General features: G+C 39.5%; 4 protein-coding genes across 4 annotated transcripts; 2 read left to right on the forward strand and 2 right to left on the reverse strand.

Annotated features, from left to right (window-relative positions):
• Nucleotides 1–2,385: 2,385 nt before the first annotated feature.
• On the forward strand, nt 2,386–5,667 carry st6galnac6 (ST6 (alpha-N-acetyl-neuraminyl-2,3-beta-galactosyl-1,3)-N-acetylgalactosaminide alpha-2,6-sialyltransferase 6). Its single transcript, XM_030769304.1, has 5 exons — nt 2,386–2,412; nt 2,653–2,850; nt 3,981–4,390; nt 4,833–4,940; nt 5,481–5,667. The coding sequence occupies exons 1-5, from the start codon at nt 2,389–2,391 to the stop codon at nt 5,665–5,667; spliced, it is 927 nt and encodes a 308-aa protein (XP_030625164.1). The 5' UTR covers nt 2,386–2,388.
• Nucleotides 5,668–8,011: 2,344 nt separating this feature from the next.
• spout1 (SPOUT domain containing methyltransferase 1) lies at nt 8,012–12,229 on the reverse strand. The gene is made up of 12 exons (XM_030769655.1): nt 12,182–12,229; nt 11,914–11,953; nt 11,355–11,474; nt 10,797–10,956; nt 10,202–10,291; nt 10,058–10,107; nt 9,750–9,880; nt 9,350–9,422; nt 9,076–9,174; nt 8,859–8,961; nt 8,483–8,630; nt 8,012–8,148 (listed from the first exon to the last, which is right to left on the reverse strand). Exons 1-12 carry the CDS (start codon nt 12,227–12,229, stop codon nt 8,074–8,076), a joined length of 1,137 nt encoding a protein of 378 aa, XP_030625515.1. The 3' UTR covers nt 8,012–8,073.
• A 253-nt stretch (nt 12,230–12,482) lies between these two features.
• On the forward strand, nt 12,483–15,430 carry nsa2 (NSA2 ribosome biogenesis homolog (S. cerevisiae)). The gene is made up of 6 exons (XM_030768589.1): nt 12,483–12,619; nt 13,288–13,475; nt 13,894–14,044; nt 14,302–14,481; nt 14,683–14,875; nt 15,087–15,430. The coding sequence occupies exons 1-6, from the start codon at nt 12,617–12,619 to the stop codon at nt 15,152–15,154; spliced, it is 783 nt and encodes a 260-aa protein (XP_030624449.1). The 5' UTR covers nt 12,483–12,616; the 3' UTR covers nt 15,155–15,430.
• Nucleotides 15,431–15,532: 102 nt separating this feature from the next.
• On the reverse strand, nt 15,533–21,800 carry tor1 (torsin family 1). Its single transcript, XM_030769643.1, has 6 exons — nt 21,633–21,800; nt 20,730–20,937; nt 18,741–19,006; nt 17,930–18,105; nt 17,282–17,409; nt 15,533–17,024 (listed from the first exon to the last, which is right to left on the reverse strand). Exons 1-6 carry the CDS (start codon nt 21,699–21,701, stop codon nt 16,780–16,782), a joined length of 1,092 nt encoding a protein of 363 aa, XP_030625503.1. The 5' UTR covers nt 21,702–21,800; the 3' UTR covers nt 15,533–16,779.
• Nucleotides 21,801–22,346: the final 546 nt, after the last annotated feature.

Here is a 22,346-nt window from a genome sequence, read left to right on the forward strand (position 1 = left end):
TACACCTACATCCCATTCTATCTTATTTCAAAAGCAGTACGAACACCCTTGACTCCATCTGGTCTCTGTTCTCCAATCTGGAATGAGTGGCCATGTCAGTGTCTTCTGGTTTCCATGGTAACAAGCACTTTTGATTCGTTTGTCAGGCAGGACTTTTGTTAAACGTACTGCTCCATCGCTCTTAGACTTTATTACTTTTTTTTTTTTTTACTTTAATTTACGCACAGTTTTTTTTAAAACATTGTATGTGTGCTTTAGTGCTATCCATCGCATTTCTTAAACATCTCAGGTTTAGTTTAGAGTGGCACCTTCTGTTTTCATCATTCTAACCTTTAGCCTTTGGGGTCAGATGGCCAAAGTACTGCTGAGTTTCTAAGGCTGCTGCTAGTAAAAATCATTCTGCTGCCTTCAGGGGGAGGTTTACTGTTTCACTAAAGTTGAGCCACATCTCACCAAAACTGGAACCTCAAGCTGAACAAGCCCCTATTTTTTAGATGGAGGAAGCAACACTAACACTCTTGAGTAACTCCTGAGTACTGTAGGCTTACAACCAAATGTTCCTCAGCATTTTGGCTTGGCTTTCTCTGTTTTGTACCTGAAATTTCCATTTAATGGATCTCTTGGTTGTGATGGAATTATTGTGTATGTATAGGTAAATCACACCGTTAAGTGTACAAATTCATATTTTAAAATGCAACATTTATATGGCTGTATCCCCCTTATTTAACACTCATACAATGAGTATCTGGGTTTCTAAAACCACATGTTGTTTAGCCTTAACTTTGCAACTGTTTACCATTCTTTCTGTATTGTTTACATATGTATGGGATTGTGAGGGATAAACACATTTTATATGAAACTAAAATATCAAATATTTTTTTATTTCACTTAAATGATTTTTCCAAAGATTGCTTATGAGCTTTTGGAAGATGTAGGGGTTTTGTTTTGGGGTTTTTTTTTTGTTTGTTTGTTTTTATCTTGCATTCAATAGGTAATGCATCTATGAATTGCACTTTATGGCACTAGCAAACTGCTGTGGTCTTAATGTTTCATTCTCAGTGGTTTTTGTTATTCTATGGTCACTTCGAATAAATCAGAATTGGTCTTGTTCATGTGTGATAATACTGGTTTGTGAAAACAAAAGGATTACAATGACTAACTATTACTAACTTTTCATCATTATTTTCATCATTAGTATTTGGATGTTTTAACACTGCGGAAATGTGTGGACATGTCCTTAGGTTACTACAATAACATAATCAAAGATAAATGTAGATGCACAAAAAAAAACCCCACTACATGTAACGTTGCATACGTTGCCTAGTTTCTGCCTTGTGTCTTATTTTAATGGAGTTCTCTGAACAGCTTCGTCGTAAAAGTCGCCTAGTTGACAGCAAAGACTGCAGTATGCATGTCTTTGTGTGTGTGTGCGTGTGCGGCTCAATGACGCAGTCAAGCCCCACCTCTAACGGTGCAGAAACATGGGGAACAAATCTACAGCACGAAAAGTAATGCTGATGGTTTATAGGCCGGACAGACATCAAGCTGGTGAGTAAATCAACGATAATGGTCCGGGGTTTAGATTGTAATCGGACAAATTCGAGCAGTCACTTGGTCGTCTTCGCAGTACGACTTTGCGGTGGAGGCTCAAACATCACGGCTTTTCGTGGGTGAACGTGCGTGGCGAGTCAACGAACGCCAGAGACGGAAACACCTTTGAGGCGCAGGCATATCTAGGCTCCTGGCAAAAAGCTCTGTTTGTTTAGATAGTGCGATCAATAATGTGGTAAAATGTGCAGACATTCAACCCTATTGTCTCATTGAGAACAACAGACAACACAATTCATTTTACAGCTTCGAGACTAAACTGTACACAGATCGCATTGCGCGGTTCCGTATGTTCTTGGAAAATACCTCGCTCGAATGTGGTCGTGTTTAGAGATTAATGTCACCTAAATTAATAGTATGACTTTATAACTATTTTCACCCATCACTTACAGGTAATATGTTAACACGAATCAATAGGGAAAAGCCGCGAAGATAAGAGCATGGGAGAGCTGTCGTTACCATAATTAGAGAAACAGAGGGAGATATATATATTCAGGTGTTGGTTATAATAAATGTGAATGTCTGAATAATGTTTGTAAAAGACCCCACGATAATTTCCAGGAAGGAAAAACATCCCCTTTGTTCCCCAATCATAAGTTACAATGTGAGAATTGGAGTGTAGGTAGTGGATGAATGGAAATTGCGTTGATCCATCCCTTACGCACTTGTTGTTGCTGCCTCTCTGTTTCTGTCTGTCTCTCTCACACGCGCTTGCTCATTCTCTCTCCAGACGCGAAGATTTAAAACTAAAATATGTGATTCGGGTTTAAGAGCAGAAGAATGGGACTCAGGTTGGTGGATAAGGTAAGGAATAGAACTGAACTTCGGACTCCACTGAAACAGTGAGATCCTGTTCCAGACGATGAGAAAATCTGTAAAAGTGTACAAAAGCTGTCAATCAAAAACCAAAGAACTGAAGAACACATCTGGGAATACTTAAATGACCTAAATACTTAAAGACAGAAGTATTGTTTCATGGTGACCTTGTCATTATGCCATTCTTTTTTTTTTTTTTTGGTGTTCCGTGATTTCTGTCATTACCAGCAAGGGCAGCAGTGCCAGCGGATGGTGATCTTTGGCGCAGTCTTCCTCCTGATGACCCTCTTCATCCTCTACAGCTCTAACAGTGGGAATGATCTATATGTGCCCTTTAAATCAGTGAACATTCACCATCACAACCAAAACACGAACCTCAAGAAGTGGGCAGGCAAGGAGGGTTATGTCCCTGTTTATGGCAACAAGGTAAATACTCAGGGGTCAAAGGATAACTGTTGACCTTTACCCTTACCCAAAAACACACGTTTGGCTAACCTGCAAGTTTGGTTTGGCTCCATTGAATGACCTAATGTGAGAGAGGAACAGTGGGGTGTTTTTTGTTCTGAGGTTTGGGTTAAGCTAGGTTAAACTGCTGTTATTACAGCAGTCTATCTAGTCTGAGGTAATAATTTACATAAAGTTCTACATTAATGGATTAGTGTACTGAAGTAAGTAAAGAATCTTGGCTTTAATTTGTGCTGAATGTTGCATGAGGTTTATATCTGGTTGGTGTTTTTATAAACTGCTGGAGTCAGATTTGTGAACAGATGTGAAGTGTGTGTTTTTGGCCCCGTAGTGAGGTCATAGTGAAGAACTATAAGCAGGTCACATCTGTCTCACATATTCATAAACGCATTAGAGCAGTCAGAGAGGTTGTGAGCGGTGTCACAAATGTTTTGTGCGTGCGTGCATGTGTGTGTGTGTGTGCGCATATGTGTGTGTGTGGTGTGTTTCACGAATGCTCTGTGTGTTGCATGTGTGCACAAGCCCCTCCCTAGTTGTGTGTGTGTGTGTGTGTGTGTGTGTTTTTGTCCCACACGTGTTACCTTTGAGACACAAGAGCTGAAATTAATTAGATTGTCCTCCCCAGTGAAATAAACTTGAGATTTTTGTTTGTTTATTCGTGTTTCCCATTGAAACCTTTATTGGATTGTAAGTGCATGCTTATAGTATATTATAATTCAATTCAAACCTATATTTAAACTTGATCTTCTCTTTTCTCTTGTGTGTGTGTTTGTTGGTTGTAATAATCATACAGTAATAATCATAGTAATAGTATTATACTAGAGTGTTAATATATTTAAAGATGCATTTGTCTGTGTCTGGTAGAAGATAAATGTGTTTGTTTATTAGAGACTTTAAATTAACTCTTATTTGTATAATTTAAATATTATTTTACAGTTTTGTAGTTTGAATGTGACTTAATTGATTTTTTAAATGTTATTTTATTATATGTATTTTTATGCGATAATGATGATAATGATAAGAAGAGTTCCGTACATTTGATCATGATTTTGTCTGTGTGTGTGTGTGTGTGTGTGTGTGTGTGCGTGTAGAGTATGACCTTGCACTGTGGACGGTGTGCATTAGTAACCAGCTCCAGTCATGTGTTGGGCAGTGGGGCTGGAGAGGAGATTGATCAGACAGAATGTGTCATCCGTATGAATGATGCTCCGACCTCTGGCTTTGAGTCTGACGTAGGGAACAGAACCAGCCTGCGTGTGGTGGCCCATTCCAGTGTGTTCTGGGTGGTACGCAAACCCGCTGAATTCTTCAACCGTTCCTCTGGTCTGACAATCATCTTTTGGGGACCACCCAACAAGATTGGGCGTGATGCTAAAGGGACGTTATATCGGCTCATCCAGAGAGTTAGTAGGACCTACAGCAACATCTCCATATTCACCATCACACCAAGCAAGATGCACAAGTTTGATTCACTCTTCCAGAGAGAGACTGGCAGGGACAGGTAAACTCTCATTCACTTCATTCATATCACATAATTATCTAGACGAAGCAGGGCTTGAACATATATTTTTTGCATTTCCTGTTTGTTCTGAGCAGAATTGGTAGGTTTTTTATTTTTTTTTTAAATTTTCAGTAAGTGTACGTTTTGCATCCCACCTAAAGCATAATGTTCCTGATCTTGTTAATGTTTTAATTATATTATGATAATTATGCTGACAACATTAGTACCAGCAGGCTTATTGTTTGTGAGTGGTAAATGGTGAAGTAAAATCTTTAATGGTCTCTCATAATCCGTTGTTGTTTTGGCTTGTTTTTTGTTTTTGAGTTTGGTTTGTTTTTTGTTGTTGATATCTGTATGTCTGTAAAGAAATGCATGGTAATGTTTATTACAATAATAATATTTCTTCATAACAGCAGACATTGTACCATTGTGTTTACTGCAGACAGAAGTCTCAGTCGTGGCTGAGCACAGGCTGGTTCACAGTGGTGATCGCCATAGAGATCTGTGACAACATCAAGGTATATGGGATGGTACCACCCAATTACTGTGGGTAAGAGAAAAAAGGGACACTGGACCCCTCTTCTATACTATACTATACTATACTATACTATACTATACTGTTCTGTGTCCTTATAAAACTGATCATATTGTAACCTATACACAGTGAGGATGACAATAAAAAATAAATACATACACACATATATACATACATACAAACATACACATATGCACACACACATACACATACATACATAAATGTGAAAGTAAATCTGTTCATTTCTGATGAACTGCATTTGAGGCCATGATTTGATCTAGGCATGTTGTGGCCGCCAGAGTGACCTCAGGGGGTTGTGATGTTAAATGGTGGATGTAGGAACATTGCAGAAAACACTTAGTTCACATGCCGTTAACATACCCTGTGGAAAAAAAGGAACTTTTATTGTAACATCTTCAACATGCTGTAACATCTTCAACACTTGTCAAAGGAAGTCCTGTTGCCTCATCTAATGGTGCTCAGAATCATGTTTTCTCAATATGAAAGGGGCTTTAGGTTGTCCTCTTTCTAAATGTGTTATTATGGTGCTATTAGGAAGAGGCCTCAGCCCAAACGGATGCCCTATCATTACTACAAACCCCGCGGTTCAGATGAGTGTGTCACCTACCTGCAGAACGAGAAGGGTCGCCGTGGAAACCATCATCGCTTCATCACCGAGAAACACGTGTTTTCACGCTGGGCCAAGCTCTACAACATCACCTTCACTCATCCTTCTTGGTGAAACTGGAGTGAGAAACTGAGCTAAAATGGCTTCCCACTTAGACACACGCTCACCAGACGAGACTGAAATGGAACCAAAATGCCTGCCCACTTACACACACCCAGCACAGGTTAGACTGCACCGTTTTGAAACTGAACCAAAAAAAAAACAAAACACCCATGTTGGATAGCACAGTAGGGAAATAAAATGGCAGCTTTTAGAGAATGAACCATTTTCATGCACTGAGTACAGAAACAAAGAGAGCCAGGTTATCCGAGCTTGGATGACAGAAAAAGGGATCAAGAAAATATAGATTTTTGTATTCCAAAAATAAAATGTAAGAATATTACATTTACTACAACTTTATATTAACTGCCTACACAATCTGTCCTACAGCCCCTCTCCCAAGCATACATAACCTGATAGGTATAAGTAAGGCTGTCAACTCCAAACTAAAGATCTTTTAGACAGTTCTAACAAGCATATTAATATTATAATAATCTGATGCCTTCCACCTGCCTAGTCCTCACAGTTCACCAGAAATTGGTGAATGAATCGGAAACTGTCATTTTATTTATTTATTCAAATTCAGCACTCCCACTGTTCAGTAACATCAAATATAACTTGTTTCTCCATTATGTTTTTGTTTACATGTTAGCAGACAAGTCATTTAGTAGTAAAATATTTTTGGAGCTACTTTATGGACGGTTTGTCTTCACGTGAAGATAAGTGTGACTCCACCCCTCTCAGCCTTTTCCCTCATGAATTGTGGGGCCTCTGGATTGAGACTGAATGTTGGTAGTTACCATTTCTGAAAACTAGCAAAACTAAAGATGATAATAGGTTTTGTGTAATTTTATGAGACTTACACTTTTAAGATACTCACCAGGGAAACTGTTGAAAACTCAATAAATATTAATGTTTTGTATATATTGGAACAGTCACAACTCTGGATTGTAATTTAAAGATGTATTTTTACATGTTTATAATATTTTCAGTTTTTAAAAAATATCCCCATAAGAATAAGGTTAAAAAAATGCATGTTTTTGAAAAAGTATTAAGTTAAGAAAGCATTGTACCACAGTAACTGACTGAAATGATTAACATAGTTGTAGATTGTTTTCAGTCAAAAAGCACCTTTGTGTACTTACAGACTGCAATTGTGTTTATTTTGCATATTCACGTTGTTTTTTTTTTCTTTCTTTCTTTACAAATTCTTAATATATGGCTGACATTCTGTGCACTGCTCATTGTTACAGCTGTTTCTAGATCATATTTGTACAATCTTAAATTATCACTTATACTAATCACTATTATGAGTGTATATGTCCTGTAGCCCATATGAGCAAAACTGATACCTATACAAAGCATTATAGTGCAGTTAGCTTCCTGCTGTGATTCTGTACATGAGAATGTGTGTGTGTGTGTATGTGTGTGTATGTTCTCAGAGGCTGCTACAGACACTGTGCTTTGAATGGAGGAGGGCTAAGTGAATAGTGGTTAGGGTAATGCTGTAGAAGGACATCAGTTTGGCCACTCTGACGCATTGAACGTTGCCTTTGTTGGGTCTTTACCTCCCCTGGCAAACTGTCTCCCGACTGAGAGGAATGTATAGCATATTGTGACGCTGACGCATCAGCACAATTCCCATTCAAATAAGAACAGCAGAAATGCTACTACAACTTCAGAGCAAATTCACTGTCTCTGCAAAACACCACCAGAGCTATGTGGGGGATTACTGAAACCTAAGGTATGATAATATGATGAATCTTGAGTGTTAGAGTGAATGAATGAATGAATGTATTATTATAATTATTGCAGAATTATGACATTATTGCTTCTGTTTGTGTTGCTGTGCTTGTCTCTCTCTCTCTTTATGAATGTTCTGTACATGCGTGTCTTAAGGAAATATTACATTTGTTTGAAAGTGCAAACTGGACATTTTCTCTTGATTCATGAGAATGAGAACAAAAGTGAGATACAGAATGTAATACAACACACAGATATGAAAGTTTCAAATTACTGACAAAAATGCTGTTGGAAAATATGGTCCTCAAGGAGGATTAAAGGGGGAAATGATAACAGAGTGACACTGTGAAGAGCAAATCATCTTCAGGCTGTGAATCTGTGACATGTCAACCATATGTTGAAAGTACTTGACTACTGTAAATATACAGTTTACACTCACGTTTAACCAATATTTATATCAACATATCATTTCTTCCATATCAAATAACAAATTTTATAAATGACACATTTTGACACAAAATGGATTCTCAGTAAAACAGTGCAATAGCAACTCTTTTTTTCCAAAGTTCATGGTTTCTGAAAACTCAGGCTGCATTTTATTCAACAGATAAAACTTAACAGTTTTATCTGTCTTCCTTAGCTGCCTCCTCAGACATTGTGGTAGGTCACTCTCTGTGGTCACTGTTTGGCCTGGTCAGGAAAGAGGGAAGTAATTTTCTGTCTGAGGCTAGACAGCGAGATTAAAATTGCCTCCTGCAGGGAAAACAAAAACAAAGCAAAACTGAAACAATGAGAATAGGAAGGTCTTAAAAAAAGAGATGAACAATGTGTTTGTAAGTACAGACACACACTCAAGTTATTTATTCCACAAAGCTCCTTCATCATACACAGAGTGTAAAGAAACCTTCTGTAAAATCTCTCTCATTGTCTTATTGCACCTCTCCCTTCCTTACTGTCCTTCCCTTACCCATCTCCCTATCCCCTCATCTCTCACTCTTCTCTACTATCTCTCTCTTTCTCTCTCTCTTCTCATCCTCTTGTTCCATTCTTATTCCTGCCTCTCTCTCTCTCTCTCTCTGTCTCTCACCTCAGTGCGGATGGTCCGACTGCCTTGGCCCGGGCAAGTATTGAGGTAAAGGTCAAACAGCACGCTAGGATCAGACACGTCAAGGTTCTGATCAGCATCAACGCTCGCCTCTAAACCCTGCAGTCCTCCAAACACCACCAGCATATGCCTGAGAGAGAGAGAGAGAGAGAGAGAGGAGGGGAGAGAGGGATGAGAATCATACAATGATCCCATGCTACGAACAGAAATCCTAAACCAAGAAAAAGAGAAATAAGCATTATCCACTAATGTGTAAATTTCCCTGTGTAGACCAAGCTCACCTGAGGAGCTAGATAAGTAAATTACATACTGTCTAATTAAGATAACAAACAGTTCCTTGGCAGTGGAGAGAACTCACTTAAACATAGGGAGAGTGTTGTGGTCACTGTTACTGCCCTTCTCTGATGTCCCAATGGTCAGATCATAACCTTCTTTAAATGGACATCCAGTAAACACCGCACCTAGACACACAAACACGCGCAACGTATGCACTTGAAACTGGCTGGGCCTAATAAAAGGGTATGATAAATGGAGGTATGGATGGTCTGAGAGGGAGATGGATGGGTGTTACTCACTCAGACAGGGGGCCAGTCGCACACTGTAGCCCCAGTAAAGCCCTCTCTGTGTGCGGGGGACATGAGGAGCCACAACCGTTCCTTTAAACACTCTGCTTTCTGTAAAACACACACACAGCATATTCTGCTCTGAGAAAACAGGAATATCCATTTTCATGTCTTGTTTGTTTGTTCATGTTTGCATACCTGTGTGTGTAAGTGTGAATGAGTGGCTGAGAATGTGTGTGTACCTGTGTGTGTAAGTGTGAGTGAGTGGCTGAGAATGTGTGTGTACCTGAGTTCTGGTTCTTGTTTAGTTGAACTGTAACTCTGAGACCAGCCTGGAGCTGCTTGTCGATCTGAACTTCCTACAGGAAGGAAACAGGGTGAGGCTGTGGTTTGCTCTCCAAATAGCTACACCCATGAATCACATAGCAGAACAAAACACAAAAAACAAAAAAACACACACACTTTCTCTCTGTATGTCAGAGAATCAAATTAATACCTGAGAGAGAAGAAGACATACAGAGAGAGAGACGGGAAGACAGAGACAAAGAGAGAGATGTTCTAAGTCTCAGACAAAAAAGTAAAACTATTTCCTGACCTTACAGCAAAACTTAAACAAACTGCATTTGGCTGATAAAGTGATAGAGTGACAGAGAGAGAGAAAGAGAGAGAGTGAAAAACCCACACACTTTTCTCATCCCACAGTTGACAAAGGATCCTTTTCCAGCTTTGCTTGGCCTGTCAAGAACCACGCCTTCACGAAACTCCGCCTCCTCATCTATGCGCATGTGATGAGGACTGTCCAGAGGATTCAGCAGACCTGACACACACGCACACACAGACAAGCGCGCGCGCACACACACACACACACACACACCATTTAAAGACATGAACTCAAAAATCTAAAAACGATCAGAAAATAATCATGATTCAGTGAGAGGTAAAGAAAACCATAAAATCACAAAATTATGTTGTAATATCGGCGGAACAAACTCACCTGCAAATTGCAGATCCTGGTGCTTGGGAAAGAACGATTTCCGTAGATACCTATCAAGAGAGACAGATATGATTTCACCTCAGTCACCATCAAACTTTGGAACATTTTCTACGTCTCATATTTTGGTACTTAAAGAGTGCTCACTGTGGACACTCCAGGTACTGCAGGATCCTGGCCAGCTGGACACAAGCCTGTCCTTTCTTCCCGACCCCTTTAAACTCTCCCTCAACGGTTCTGCCGGGTTCCACCAATGCAAGAGGAAGATTATTATCATCACAATGGTAACAACAACTTTACTCAGTGAGATTTATCTGATACAACCTAATCATATCATACGGGTAGATGGAAGTATGGATTTATAGATAGAAAGAAATATAGACAGAAAACAGCCTAACTCTCTTAAAAAGCACCACTAACCTTATCTATCCAATTTATTTATTTTAGCATATTTTAGCTTGTTTTTTTCATATTTTATGTCTTTTAACCTCATTATGATACTGCTAACATTATTTTTTAAAATATTAACTGTATATGACTATGATTTTTTGAGGATAGAGCATATATTAATTTTTTTTAAAACAGACTGCTTTGATGGATACAATGTGAAGTAAAGCTCAGCCTTGATTAAGACTAAGGAACATTAAACTCTACAGTGAGGAAGGAGTACTAAACCCAATGACTAAGCCTTGGAAAAGTCAGTAGTGATAAAGACTTTGACTTTCAAAACGTGTTCTCTTACTTGGCTTCTTCCCCTTGTTCATCGAAAACAATGATCTCATCTACGCAAAACACCGCGCACGCTCGAGCGATCTGTCCGGCCAAGTACGTCCTGAGCTCTGGTGACTGAGCGTTGTCCATCACTGACCCTGGCAACGCCACACTCACTGTGTATTCACGTCCTACAGAAGAGACAGCACACACACTTACTGTGTATTCATGTCCTACACAGAAAACAGGACACACTCTGTCTCAGCTTCTGCTCTTACCTGAAACCCTGTTACATTATTGTCTCTCTGAGAAACCCATTGGTCTTCTTTCCATTTCAGAAAATTAACGGCCACACCGTTTTAAAGCCTTCAATTTTAACGTAAAGAACCACACAATACTGTGATTTGTAGATTTGTATTATACAGTCAAATGGCTCTTTGCTGCAGTTAAACCACTTTAATTGTCTTTAAGGATAACAGGATATATTTATAAAATAAAACAAATTCTTAAACTCACATAGTCTGAATGCAGGATTGCAAAGAGAAGTATCGTAATTCAATCAGAAAACATTAAAAAAAGAGCCTCTTACCTCTACACTTCTTTTCTTCCTCCTGAGTCTGTCTTTTTTTCTCCTCCTCCTCTCTCTGACTCTGTTTCTCCAACTGTCGGAGGAGTTTGGCCTCTTTCCGTCGCTTCTTCTCTTCCTTTTCTGACATTTCAGCCAGCAAGGAAAGAAAGAAAATTGCCATCATCCGACATACTTTTGCCGCACTCAACATTTCTAAAATTGTTTACTGCACACATTCGCAAATTCTAAAGCTACATCCCTATCATAAATGAGCTGCAAATCGTTGTATTTCCACATGCACTTTTAGTAGCAAGATGAATAACGTAAAATCTTTGAAGATATTTGCAAGTCAAACTTATTAGTACCGGGGAAACACTTTTAAGACGGCAGAGAAATGCTATCATTAAACATATATATATATGGGTAAATCAATGTCCGGATGAATTTTCAGAATAATTTAAACGTTTTCAGACTGATTAACTAAACCAAACCGATTAAACAAATCGGTGTCAATTATCAGATATTATGTTTAAGGCATAGGTTTTTTCAGTTGGAATTTTGTTGCGTTATCGACACTCACTTTCGCTCTTCCATTTCTTCCAGTCGACCCTCTCTTCCCCCTGAAAATAATAATTATCTTAATTTGTTAATTATTCGAAACGAAACTGCCTGATGATGTTCAGCATATTCATTAACACAAATACAGGAGGTTTCTCACCCAGGGAGAGAGTAACTAACAATTTCGCAATATATGATACTTTCATATCTTACTGACATATTGTTAAACAGATGTGAAACACAAACACATATATCAAACTGCGTATTCACATTAATGAAATGAAACAAACCTCTTTTGAGGACAATTTTGGTTTCTTTACAGCAGGACCGTCAGACATGCCGTACAACACTGTCACTCCAAAATGGGTCCTGAAGGAGAACTGCATATATAAAATTCTGTTCCGACTTTCGTAATTTTAAAAACAAATATACGCTATATTTCCCAATATTGGATTTCCAAATATTTTTAGTGAAATAAAAATAAATATCTTAAAATAATGTCCTTTTTGTGGGGAGAAGGGCGATTTATTGGAAATTCGCTTAAATAGTGCTGCTTATACGGAAGATTTTTACGTATGCACTTCCTCTAACATCACGGGCTCTGGGAAAATAACATCGCAAACCCGACCCGAGAATAACCTAAAAAAAAAAAACGTATTTAACAGCCCGGGTCGGCTCGCAGAGCATTATCAAGTTTATCTGAATACGCGAGGCCAACATAAAACATGGTAAGTAGTCCCCTTTTCTCCTGATTATGAACAAACACGGTGATGTTGTTAACTCAAGTCTTAGCCTAGCTTTGTAGGCTAGCCCAGCGTGTCAACCAGGCCATGTGGCATTGTGATTCAACGGGATAAGATGGGATATGATCATGGGACATACGATTACATTTAACTCAAGCCATGGGTTTATTATGTGGTTTAGTGTGGCTTGTGTAAATGTTAGTCCATTTCTTAATGTTGTAGCTCTGGGTCTCATCGATAGTAATGACCAAACTTAAGTCTGGCTCTGGCCGGCTGTGAGCAGCTATTGATAGTTTATTTGATATATGGTATGAAATATGTCTGTAAGGAAGAAATGAGTATCGATTTCTATTTTCCGTCATAATCTCTAAAAAAACTGCTACCAGATGTGACGTCTAGCTGTATTTGAGTAGCTCAGACGTCACACGTCCCACCTTGTGGGGGGGGGGAGGGGCGTTGATGTGTATCAACATCGACAATCATACACAATCGTCTCCCAGCTCTGTATTACTACTGGAAAAAAAAGGTTTTGCGTGAATACACACAGTGATTACAAGTATTAACCTTAATAGTTCATTTTGACAGCGCTCACCGGTATGTTGTTTTCAGCTAATGAACATTTCTTGAACATTTGTGACTCCTTCTATCTACAGCCGCAGAACGAGCACATTGAGTTACACCGTAAACGCCACGGTTACAGGCTCGACCACCATGAGAGAAAGAGGAAGAAGGAGAGCCGTGAGGCTCACGAGCGCTCGCACAAAGCCAAGAAGATGATCGGTCTGAAGGCTAAACTCTACCACAAACAGAGACATGCAGAAAAGATCCAGATGAAGAAAACGTAAGTGACGCTGCTTACATGTTGCTGTGGAGACAGCTGAGCACAGCTTAGTTTCACAGATCGATAGATAGAAAATTAGATAAATAGATCTCGGAGCATATTCTCATCGGGTTACATTAGTCTTGCAGGAGTTTGTCACAGTGGCGACGCACCACACCTACAACTAATATTCTCAGACTCCTCAGGACTTGGATTAGCTACAATAAGCGTATTTTTCCATCGCTAACTCTCTATTTACTGTGGATATTTAGCCTATATTGATAGATGAATAGAGAGAGATATACCTAGAGAGACGAAAAGAAATTTTACAGATCATCACATTCTGCTGAAGATGTGCTCATAGGATGTGCGTAACCCTCACTGCACCCTGTGTGCATGGCACTCTGGGCACTTATGTGTGTGTGTGTGTGTCTCCCAGCATTAAGATGCATGAACAGAAGAGGAGCAAACAGAAGGATGAGGATAAAACTCCAGAAGGGGCAGTGCCAGCTTATCTATTGGACAGAGAGGGGCAATCACGTGCCAAAGTCCTGTCTAACATGATCAAACAGAAGAGGAAAGAGAAAGCTGTAAGTATCATGCCACGAAACTTCAGTTAAGCACAGAGTCACTAGGATGGAATATATCCTCTGTGAAATTAAAAACTGATAGGACAAACGTAAATTTACCACAGATACTTTTATGAACTGTGTCAACAAATTTGAATTACACTGCCCTACTGTGTATTCTGTGCTAATTTTTAATTATTTGTTAAATGCAAGATCTAAAAAAGGTCATTTGTCTTTTTGTCTGTTGTGTGTGTGTGTGTGTGTGTCTGTTGGTATAGGGTAAATGGGAAGTGCCATTACCCAAAGTCCGTGCTCAGGGAGAGACGGAGGTTTTGAAGGTGGTCCGAACAGGAAAGAGACAGAAGAAAGCCTGGAAGAGAATGGTCACTAAAGTTTGCTTCGTAGGAGACGGTTTCACTCGCAAACCACCCAAATACGAACGCTTCATCAGACCCATGGTATGATTAATACTCAGTCTTTTAGCTGTAATTATGGTTATTTGATAGAAGATAGCATTAGTATTTGATAATTGATAGTATTTCATACTCTTTGTTCTGATTACCGCTGCCTGTTTGTAACATTGGGTGTTCAAATGTTAATGAACTCTTTGAGATGACTGTTCATATTAAGATGTACAAAATCGCTCTGTCTCTTTTCAGGGTCTGCGTTTTAAGAAAGCCCATGTTACCCATCCCGAGCTTAAGGCAACATTTTGTCTGCCCATTCTTGGAGTGAAGAAGAACCCCTCCTCTCCCCTCTACACACAGCTAGGCGTCATCACTAAGGGAACAGTCGTTGAGGTCAATGTCAGTGAACTGGGTTTGGTCACACAAGGAGGAAAGGTCATTTGGGGTCAGTGAATTTTTTTTTTCTTTTTACATGACATTAATAAAATAAAATAAATAATAAAATTGAATTTAAAAAAAGATTCTAATATGTGTACATGTATATGTGTGTATGTGTAAATATGCTCAGAGCCTATATGACATGTAAACACATATATATGATGAAGATGTGGCCATTATTAAGATTAGTGGGGTTTTTTTTGTTTTTTTTATCACAGGTAAATATGCCCAGGTGACGAACAACCCAGAGAATGATGGCTGCATTAACGCTGTCCTATTGGTGTAAAAGGAGTTCCATAGACCATTAATGAACTGTGCCCTGATGTACAGCATCCGTTTTCTCAGAATCCGACTCATAATACTGGAGTTTGCAGCAGTAATGCGGGAATATTGCCTCACAGGCTAGGCTGCATGTGGTCGTGGAAAAGTTAAACAGAAAGGAAGGGATTGAATGCAGCAGAATTCCTCTGTGTGTCTTATGTCATCAACCTAAGGGAAGACCTGGAACAGGAAGAAGGTTTTTCTATTTTGTGCTCAAATAAATAAAATTTCCATTATGTTCTTTTTTTGTGGTATTTGTTCTTTTGTATGTAGAAATAAAACACAGTTAATAGCATGCGGTCAAAAGCCAGCTTTGGCTCTATTTATGAAGTGCAATCGGTAAAAAACCATGACAGACAGAGGTGGGAGCCAACCAGAACACTCAGACTCTGAGTGACTCATCAGCTTTCTTACAGCCTCTCCACGTACAGATCACACACCTGGATTACTGAGAAAACAGGCCCGAGCACTGACTTACATTACAGTCTCATTACAGGTCTACTTCATGTCTGACAGTGACATTTATAAAGGCTACACAAATGAATTCTCCATTAAACAGTCAAGCCAGCCACCTTCTTATAGAAATGCTTATAGACTCAGAAATTTCCACTCAGGTTGACAATGAAATCATATGAATACTTTTTGCCCCAGTTTAATTAAAAAAGAAATCTTAAGTCCTTCAAGTATTCTCACAGTTTATGAAGCACATTGGCACCAGTTTTGGATTCAGATATCTTCTAATTTCAGCTAATACATGCACAAAGTCAGTCACATATTCATTCATGGAGAAATCTGAAACTGATTTGGATCACTAGAGGTCCACTTCAGAGTTTTGTATTTCTATTGTTTGCATATTTACCTTATTTAAAACCATAGTTTGTACAGAGGGTAGGATACATTAATTACAATAACTGGAGCTTTGTTAGAAAAAAAAAACTTTGGTGTGCTCCACTACCTGAACAATTTGTCTATGAAAAGAAAAGTCAACTGGGTCTTGCCTGTTTAAGACTGGCCTGTAAGGAATCAACATATAAAAAAACTCAATTATTCTTGTTTAATGATAAAGAACAGGCAGATATTTAAGTCTTGGACATTTTGACTTAAGGCAGTGTTCTCATCCTATTACAGTTACCATTCATTTTTCTACACTGGACCACAATGCACAATTTACTCAGCTGACATTTACAACCATATTTATATCCATCCTTATTCCCTGAATTCATTTTCATGTCCTTGACAAAAAAAAACTTTTTAAAGAAAACTGATGCTTTGATTGGTTAAAAAGGGTAGCACCCACAGCTTCAAACCCCCAGCCCCCTCCAATCCAAGCGTGGTGTTGGTTGTGACATCACTGATAATGTCTTTGTCCATCTTACAGTAAATCACAGTACTGTTAATGACATTCTGGGGGTGGTGGAAAGTGACGTGAAGCATTCTCTTTCTCTCCTTTATCCCACAATCCGCCCCCCCTTCTTAAAAACTAGTGGACTCCCTCTCTCTCTCTCTCTCTGAGAGGGGCAGTTCTTTGAAGAAAGTGCATGAAGTGTTTGCTCTTCTGAATATCTTAGTTCTTCCCTTGCTTGGGTAACGTTAGGTGTAGAAATCAAGTCTGCTGGAGATTACTTTGCAGCCCTGTTGAGAAAACACTCTCTCCTCTTTAGGGAAGTAGTTCAGGTCCGTGGCCATTCTGTCCACCACTTGCTTATTTGGCTGAAGGCCTTTGGCAGCCATCTCAGCCATTCCACACTGTACAACATGTTTGTATTCCAGAGGGAGGAAAGGCACAAAGAAATCCACCAAGTTCTTATCTATCAGACTGGTGTGCCAGAAACCACCTACAGAGATACCGAAGGAGAGAGCAGGCAGGGAGAGAGAGGGAGGAGGAGGGTAAAATAAAGGGAAAGCAGTGTGAGAGAAGCATGGAGAAAGAGGGACATTAACCAAATGAGAAAAAACGCACATAATCAATTTACAAAATATTAAATATCAGGAGCAAAACCTGACTGTTATAAATGCTGCACCCCACAGTCACTGTAAAAGCCTTATCGAATAAACCAACAGCCGCTATCTAAAAATGAATGGACAGACTTACTCTTCTTATTGTTAAAGACAGAGAGAGAGAGCGCCGTCTCTAGATCCTTCAGCTCAATCTCCTCTCGTTCTCTTCCTGCGCTCCAGAAATCCAGTGCCACCTTTACAATGTTCTCTCCTCCAGCATTACTATGGAAACGCAAACACAAACACACATCAACAAACAAAAAGGGCCTGGAACTTTTCTTAGGCTTCTACAATCATTATGTCAGTGTCTTCCCAACAGTTTCCCCATCACAGTTCCAGCCAGCATGCCAAAACCCTGTCCAAGTCTCAAGACATTCCAGCAGTCATACTCTAACCCCCTCCTAACCCTTCTCTGACCCACCCCTTCCCACAGCTCCCCCTGCTGTAATGGATCTGAAAGAAGGACACTCGTATTTAATGCCACAGTTTTAGCACAGCCCTTTGTTGCTATACTATGAATTCCTTCCATACATTTTCCAGAACATTATATTTTGAAAATAGGACATTTTGTAGCTTGGTAACCTTGCACGGACTGCCCGGTTAGTTTAGTTTATGTGTAAACACTAAATCCCAGTAAAGGGTCAAAATCAGGCAAACTGATGTAATTTAAGAATGGAGGAATCAGATTTTTTTTGGCTCATTTAGTACTGAAATGCACTAGTGCACAGTAAACTCAGCTGACCTGAGGAAGATGAAGATTGCCTGACGGTAAGAAATTCCATTCAGCTGATCATAGAAGTCGAGGTATGGCTTGATGCTGTCAATCAAACCTGGGAGCATCTTATCCATCTCGTCAAAGATGAACATGGAGCGAGCACAGTTAGTGACGTTCCCTTTGATCCACTCCTGCAGCTGTGACTGCACAAAACACATGTGTGCACACAAGTACACAAACAACACATAAGTACACATACGAGTTCACACAGAGACATGAAGGATTAGACAACAGCTTTACCCTATCAGTATTTTGTTACAAAATCTGTATGAAAAGTGCAAATTATACAGGTGCTTTAAGAAACCACTGTCTCTAATAGCCTCTGCCCTTAGACCAGCAGAGGGATTAAGCCCGTTGTAGACTCCTAATCGTGGAGTCTAAAGCACCATAGAGTGTAAAATCGAGTTTAGACTATCACTTCTACTGAAACGTCAACATAATGGAATCCAAAAGTAATTCATATACCTTGACCCAGAGAGGAGTATGTTCTTTCTGTGTTTGTGGGTGTGGGTTTGTCAGTGTTTGTGTGTGTGTGTTTGTAGAGTCTGGTTCAGACTGAGTGTTACAATCACAGTTTCAAAAAAAAAAAACAACAACAACTACACCACATATTGGTTTGTGCTATAAATGACCCTCTTATTTCATGTGAGGTACAGTTTCTTCAAATATGGATCATATTGTATTCAGTGGATACTGAGGTAATAATTGTGAGTACAATCCCAAGGCACTAGTTATATAAGGAAAACATAGCTTACACTTAAATCTTTATCGAACTTACTTTATAAATGTCGATATTCTTCTCATGGGGAAAGTGAGCGGTGGCAGTAAACAGATGGACATATTTGCTGCCCATTCCCTCACGGTAAATGTTCTCAGCGATCAGCTGACTGACAAAGTTCTTTCCAGTGCCAGTCCAGCCATGGAGGGACAGGACCAGTGGTTTCTTCGGGTTCTTGTTGTTCATGAAACCTGTAACAGCCTTCAGCACCACTTGCGAAGCCACATGCTGACCAAACAACCGTTTTTCCAGGTCTATCTTCAAGCCTGCGCACAGAGCGGGTATAAGATTGTAAGACATCAGTTGGTCATGAAGTATTAGTGGCATACATTTTGTAGCACAATGCAGAGATATGAGGCAAAGATTTGGCTTGGTCAGATGTCAAATATTACATCATATATTACCCCTACTCCCAGCTATACGGATACTAATTCTTAAAGCATTGAAAATGAGTTATCACAGCAAACGAAAGGCCAAGATTCAGTGTTGTACTAATGTAAGACTATGACGGAGAAAACGAGAAGTTCATTCTTTGAAAAGTTCACACATCTTGAACTGACCACTAGAATAGAATCAGGTTTATTGACTATGCCTGAATTACAGACCCAGAAATCACTAGACAGCTGATATCTATTTAATGGTGGTGGTGGTGTTGTTCCTGTTTTACTCCAGGGCCAACTAATCTACTGCAAGATTAAAAATATCTTTTCAGTAACTAAATGTGTAATCATTGGAGCATATTTATTCACCGTTAAGCCTAGGCAAGTTGTTTACGCAACAGTCAAAGTGACTGTTTATGGGCCGTGTCTGTTAGATATAACACTTTGACCCTACCCCATTCAACAGCTGTGGTGATTGTGTTCGTGTCCTTTAAACGTTTTGAAGTGTGAGGGGGATACAGCATTGATTGAATATCACGAAATTTTGTGGGGAAAACGGCGATCAATTGCCTCAATGACTATTCCTCTCATTGCAAGAAGGTGTCACGTCTATATAAATTCTACAGGTGAATGCAAGCTGACAGAAATACGGTCTCTTGCTGCTAAATCTTGTCATACGCACACCGCATTATTTCTCAACCGAGACCTCTAGGACTGCCTGTGCTATACATTTGTTTTAATACTGCACTACTAGCACATCTGATTATTACAATGCCCTGCTTAATGAACAACTGAAAAATCCAAACAGATGTCCTTGTGCAGGGCTGATTTAAAAATGTGCGGAGAAAAAAAGACTTGCGGACTGGGGTGCGAGACAGTACCAGAGGTATTAGTTTCAGGGAATTCGAAACTGAAATATTCAGGGTCCGTTGGCGCTCACGTTCTTCATACAGCTGGCTTATTTCCATAGTAGTGTTGTTCGCAAAGGTGTAAATACTATAATGCAAATGATTCTGAATGTTTAGTGGGTCACTCACCGGTTGCGTTAAACCCAATCCAGTTTTCATCACATGTTTCATATAAATAGTTATAGAGTTTTCTCCCTAAAGCAGCGGCTCCTGCCCCAACCATGATTGTGGTAGAAATCGGTTCAAAAGCATTTACGACAATACTGCATACCAAGATACTACTCAAAAACGTCGTGTACACTTGTTTCATTGTTAACTAACTAAGTCATCTATCCTTTCGTTGAAAACACAGTTTTAAAAACAAGGCAGAATAACGTCTGCGTTGTCTGTTGGCTCATGCCATACATCCACCGCTTCCGGACTGTTGATGCCGTGTTTTTCCTGCGACACAGGAAGTATGGCATAGGAGGTGTGTTCACCATACTGTGTGTTCTTCTGTAATTTAGCCCGAAACTTTCTTTCTCACAAAATTCAAACATATAATGACTTACAGACTTATTTTTTTTATACATATTTGTGTGTTCTTATACCAATCCATGAATTTTTATTACGAACCAAACAGATCAAAACATGGGTCTGTTCAGGAAATCCAAACCAGGGAAACACTTTACAGTCAGGAAAATTATTTGTGGACAACATACCTGTTTTATTGTATGAGATCCACTCTGGATGGCAACATTCTTGAAAATAATAAAACATATTCTGGTATGTTGCGAGAAATCCCGTAAGTGCTGCTGCCATACCGACAGCTAAACTGGTACTGATCGGTTCGATTGCGTCCGTAACTGCCAAACTCCATATGGCCCCAACAACCACGGTAACGACGGTCCCCCTCAGCCGCATTGTATCCTTTCAAATCATTCAAAGAGAAAACATGCATAAGTATGTCTTTGAACGTCTGCTCGTTAGAACGAGTCAAATAACTGCGAGCAGACAGTTCAGCGGGATTTCTGGAGAATGGGAGACGTTAACGCACGTCAGGTAGGAGGAGGTTGAGTGAGAAGCTAGTGAATGGTACAGGCGAACAGGGCAACTGGATAGGCCCAGAGCGGTAGAGAGAACGGCTGGGTAGGCCTATTTGGAAAAGGTGATACATTTTTATTTAACGTAGTAACAACGCTCTCCGGGTCTCTGAATCAGCGAGCCATTATCCACCTGCGAATCATTGTTAGGCTAGTCGCTGCAATGTGGGTACATTCATTCGAGAATAAGCGATAAACTGTTTTCCCCCCTTTAATTTTGATATTTATTATTTAAGTTAAACCGCATTCAGCAGGGGTGCTCGCACTGAGTTTTTCATTACTTTTTCAAATGAGTCCTCCTGAGTGCAGAGGGTAAGCGGTATTTAAAACGTCAAACAGCACGTTTTAAACATCAGATAGGAAAACGCAATAAAACGGTTCAGCGTAGTGTACAGTTATACGGGGGGTTTTTTATGTATGCCACAGACAATTTTAACGAGTCTGCTTCAATGACATGTGCATTTTGCATAATCGTATTGCGTTTTAAAGTCATCTATCAAATTTGTCCGCCTGTAGCCTTACCTCCTGCGCAGTTTTACCGATCTTAACAGCATGAACATGACCCGAAATTAGAGTTAGTAATGGCGTCATACGCTGAGCGCTTTAAATGACAGTGCAGGTGAGTACACTTCACTGATTGCAGATTTATGCCAGTGTGTACACCTGAAATACAACTGTCCCTAAAGTAAAATTTGCGCCACCAAAATGTTTAGCAAATTGGTTACCAGTAACGGTTTGACTAGATAACGGGTCAGTCCGTGTTTACAGATACGTGGAAGGTGTTTGTTTTACAGTTAATATTTGACACATTTTTCGATTCGGTGATCAGTTAACCAAACCCACTAAATCGTTCAGCAACGACTCCTGTACGTTTCAATGAAATGGAATAAACGTAAAGTACATAATAAATAATAAACCGAAAACACATTTGATACTTATTGCCTGGGATAAAAATTTACACTGTGTTAATTATTTAAATAACACATAAACATGCACAGCTCTGGAAAATATTATTATAGCCTTGTCTAAATTGAGGGGGTAGAGCGACAGAAAGCCTTTTTTACAGGAAGACTGTGTGGTCGGTTTTTAACCTCTAGATGGCGTAACAGAGAAAATTATGAATATCCTTGGAGACCAAGGCACAGAGATATGACAAAACTGTCTTCAAATCAACGTACACCCACAGTGAGGTCAGAAAGGGAGAAAGGACTTTCCTCACTTCCCTTTCTTGCCCTC

The sequence above is a fragment of the Chanos chanos genome, chromosome 3, assembly GCF_902362185.1.
Source record: "Chanos chanos chromosome 3, fChaCha1.1, whole genome shotgun sequence".
NCBI classification, from domain to species: Eukaryota; Metazoa; Chordata; class Actinopteri; order Gonorynchiformes; family Chanidae; genus Chanos; species Chanos chanos.

Coding starts and splice junctions, on each gene's coding strand:
- spout1 (XM_030769655.1), bottom strand. CDS start 12,229: ATGTCTGACGGTCCTGCTGTAAAGAAACCAAAATTGTCCTCAAAAGAG. Junction 10,957..11,354: donor GGAAGAAAAGAAGTGTAGAG/GTAAGAGGCTCT, acceptor TCTCTTCTGTAG/GACGTGAATACACAGTGAGT. Junction 8,962..9,075: donor GCGACTGGCCCCCTGTCTGA/GTGAGTAACACC, acceptor TTGTGTGTCTAG/GTGCGGTGTTTACTGGATGT.
- st6galnac6 (XM_030769304.1), top strand. CDS start 2,389: ATGGGACTCAGGTTGGTGGATAAG. Junction 4,391..4,832: donor AGAGAGACTGGCAGGGACAG/GTAAACTCTCAT, acceptor TGTTTACTGCAG/ACAGAAGTCTCAGTCGTGGC. Junction 4,941..5,480: donor GTACCACCCAATTACTGTGG/GTAAGAGAAAAA, acceptor TGGTGCTATTAG/GAAGAGGCCTCAGCCCAAAC.
- tor1 (XM_030769643.1), bottom strand. CDS start 21,701: ATGACGCCATTACTAACTCTAATTTCGGGTCATGTTCATGCTGTTAAG. Junction 19,007..20,729: donor GATCTCATACAATAAAACAG/GTATGTTGTCCA, acceptor CTCTGTGCGCAG/GCTTGAAGATAGACCTGGAA. Junction 18,106..18,740: donor AGAATATCGACATTTATAAA/GTAAGTTCGATA, acceptor TGTTTTGTGCAG/TCACAGCTGCAGGAGTGGAT.
- nsa2 (XM_030768589.1), top strand. Junction 13,476..13,893: donor AAGATCCAGATGAAGAAAAC/GTAAGTGACGCT, acceptor TGTGTCTCCCAG/CATTAAGATGCATGAACAGA. Junction 14,482..14,682: donor AACGCTTCATCAGACCCATG/GTATGATTAATA, acceptor GTCTCTTTTCAG/GGTCTGCGTTTTAAGAAAGC.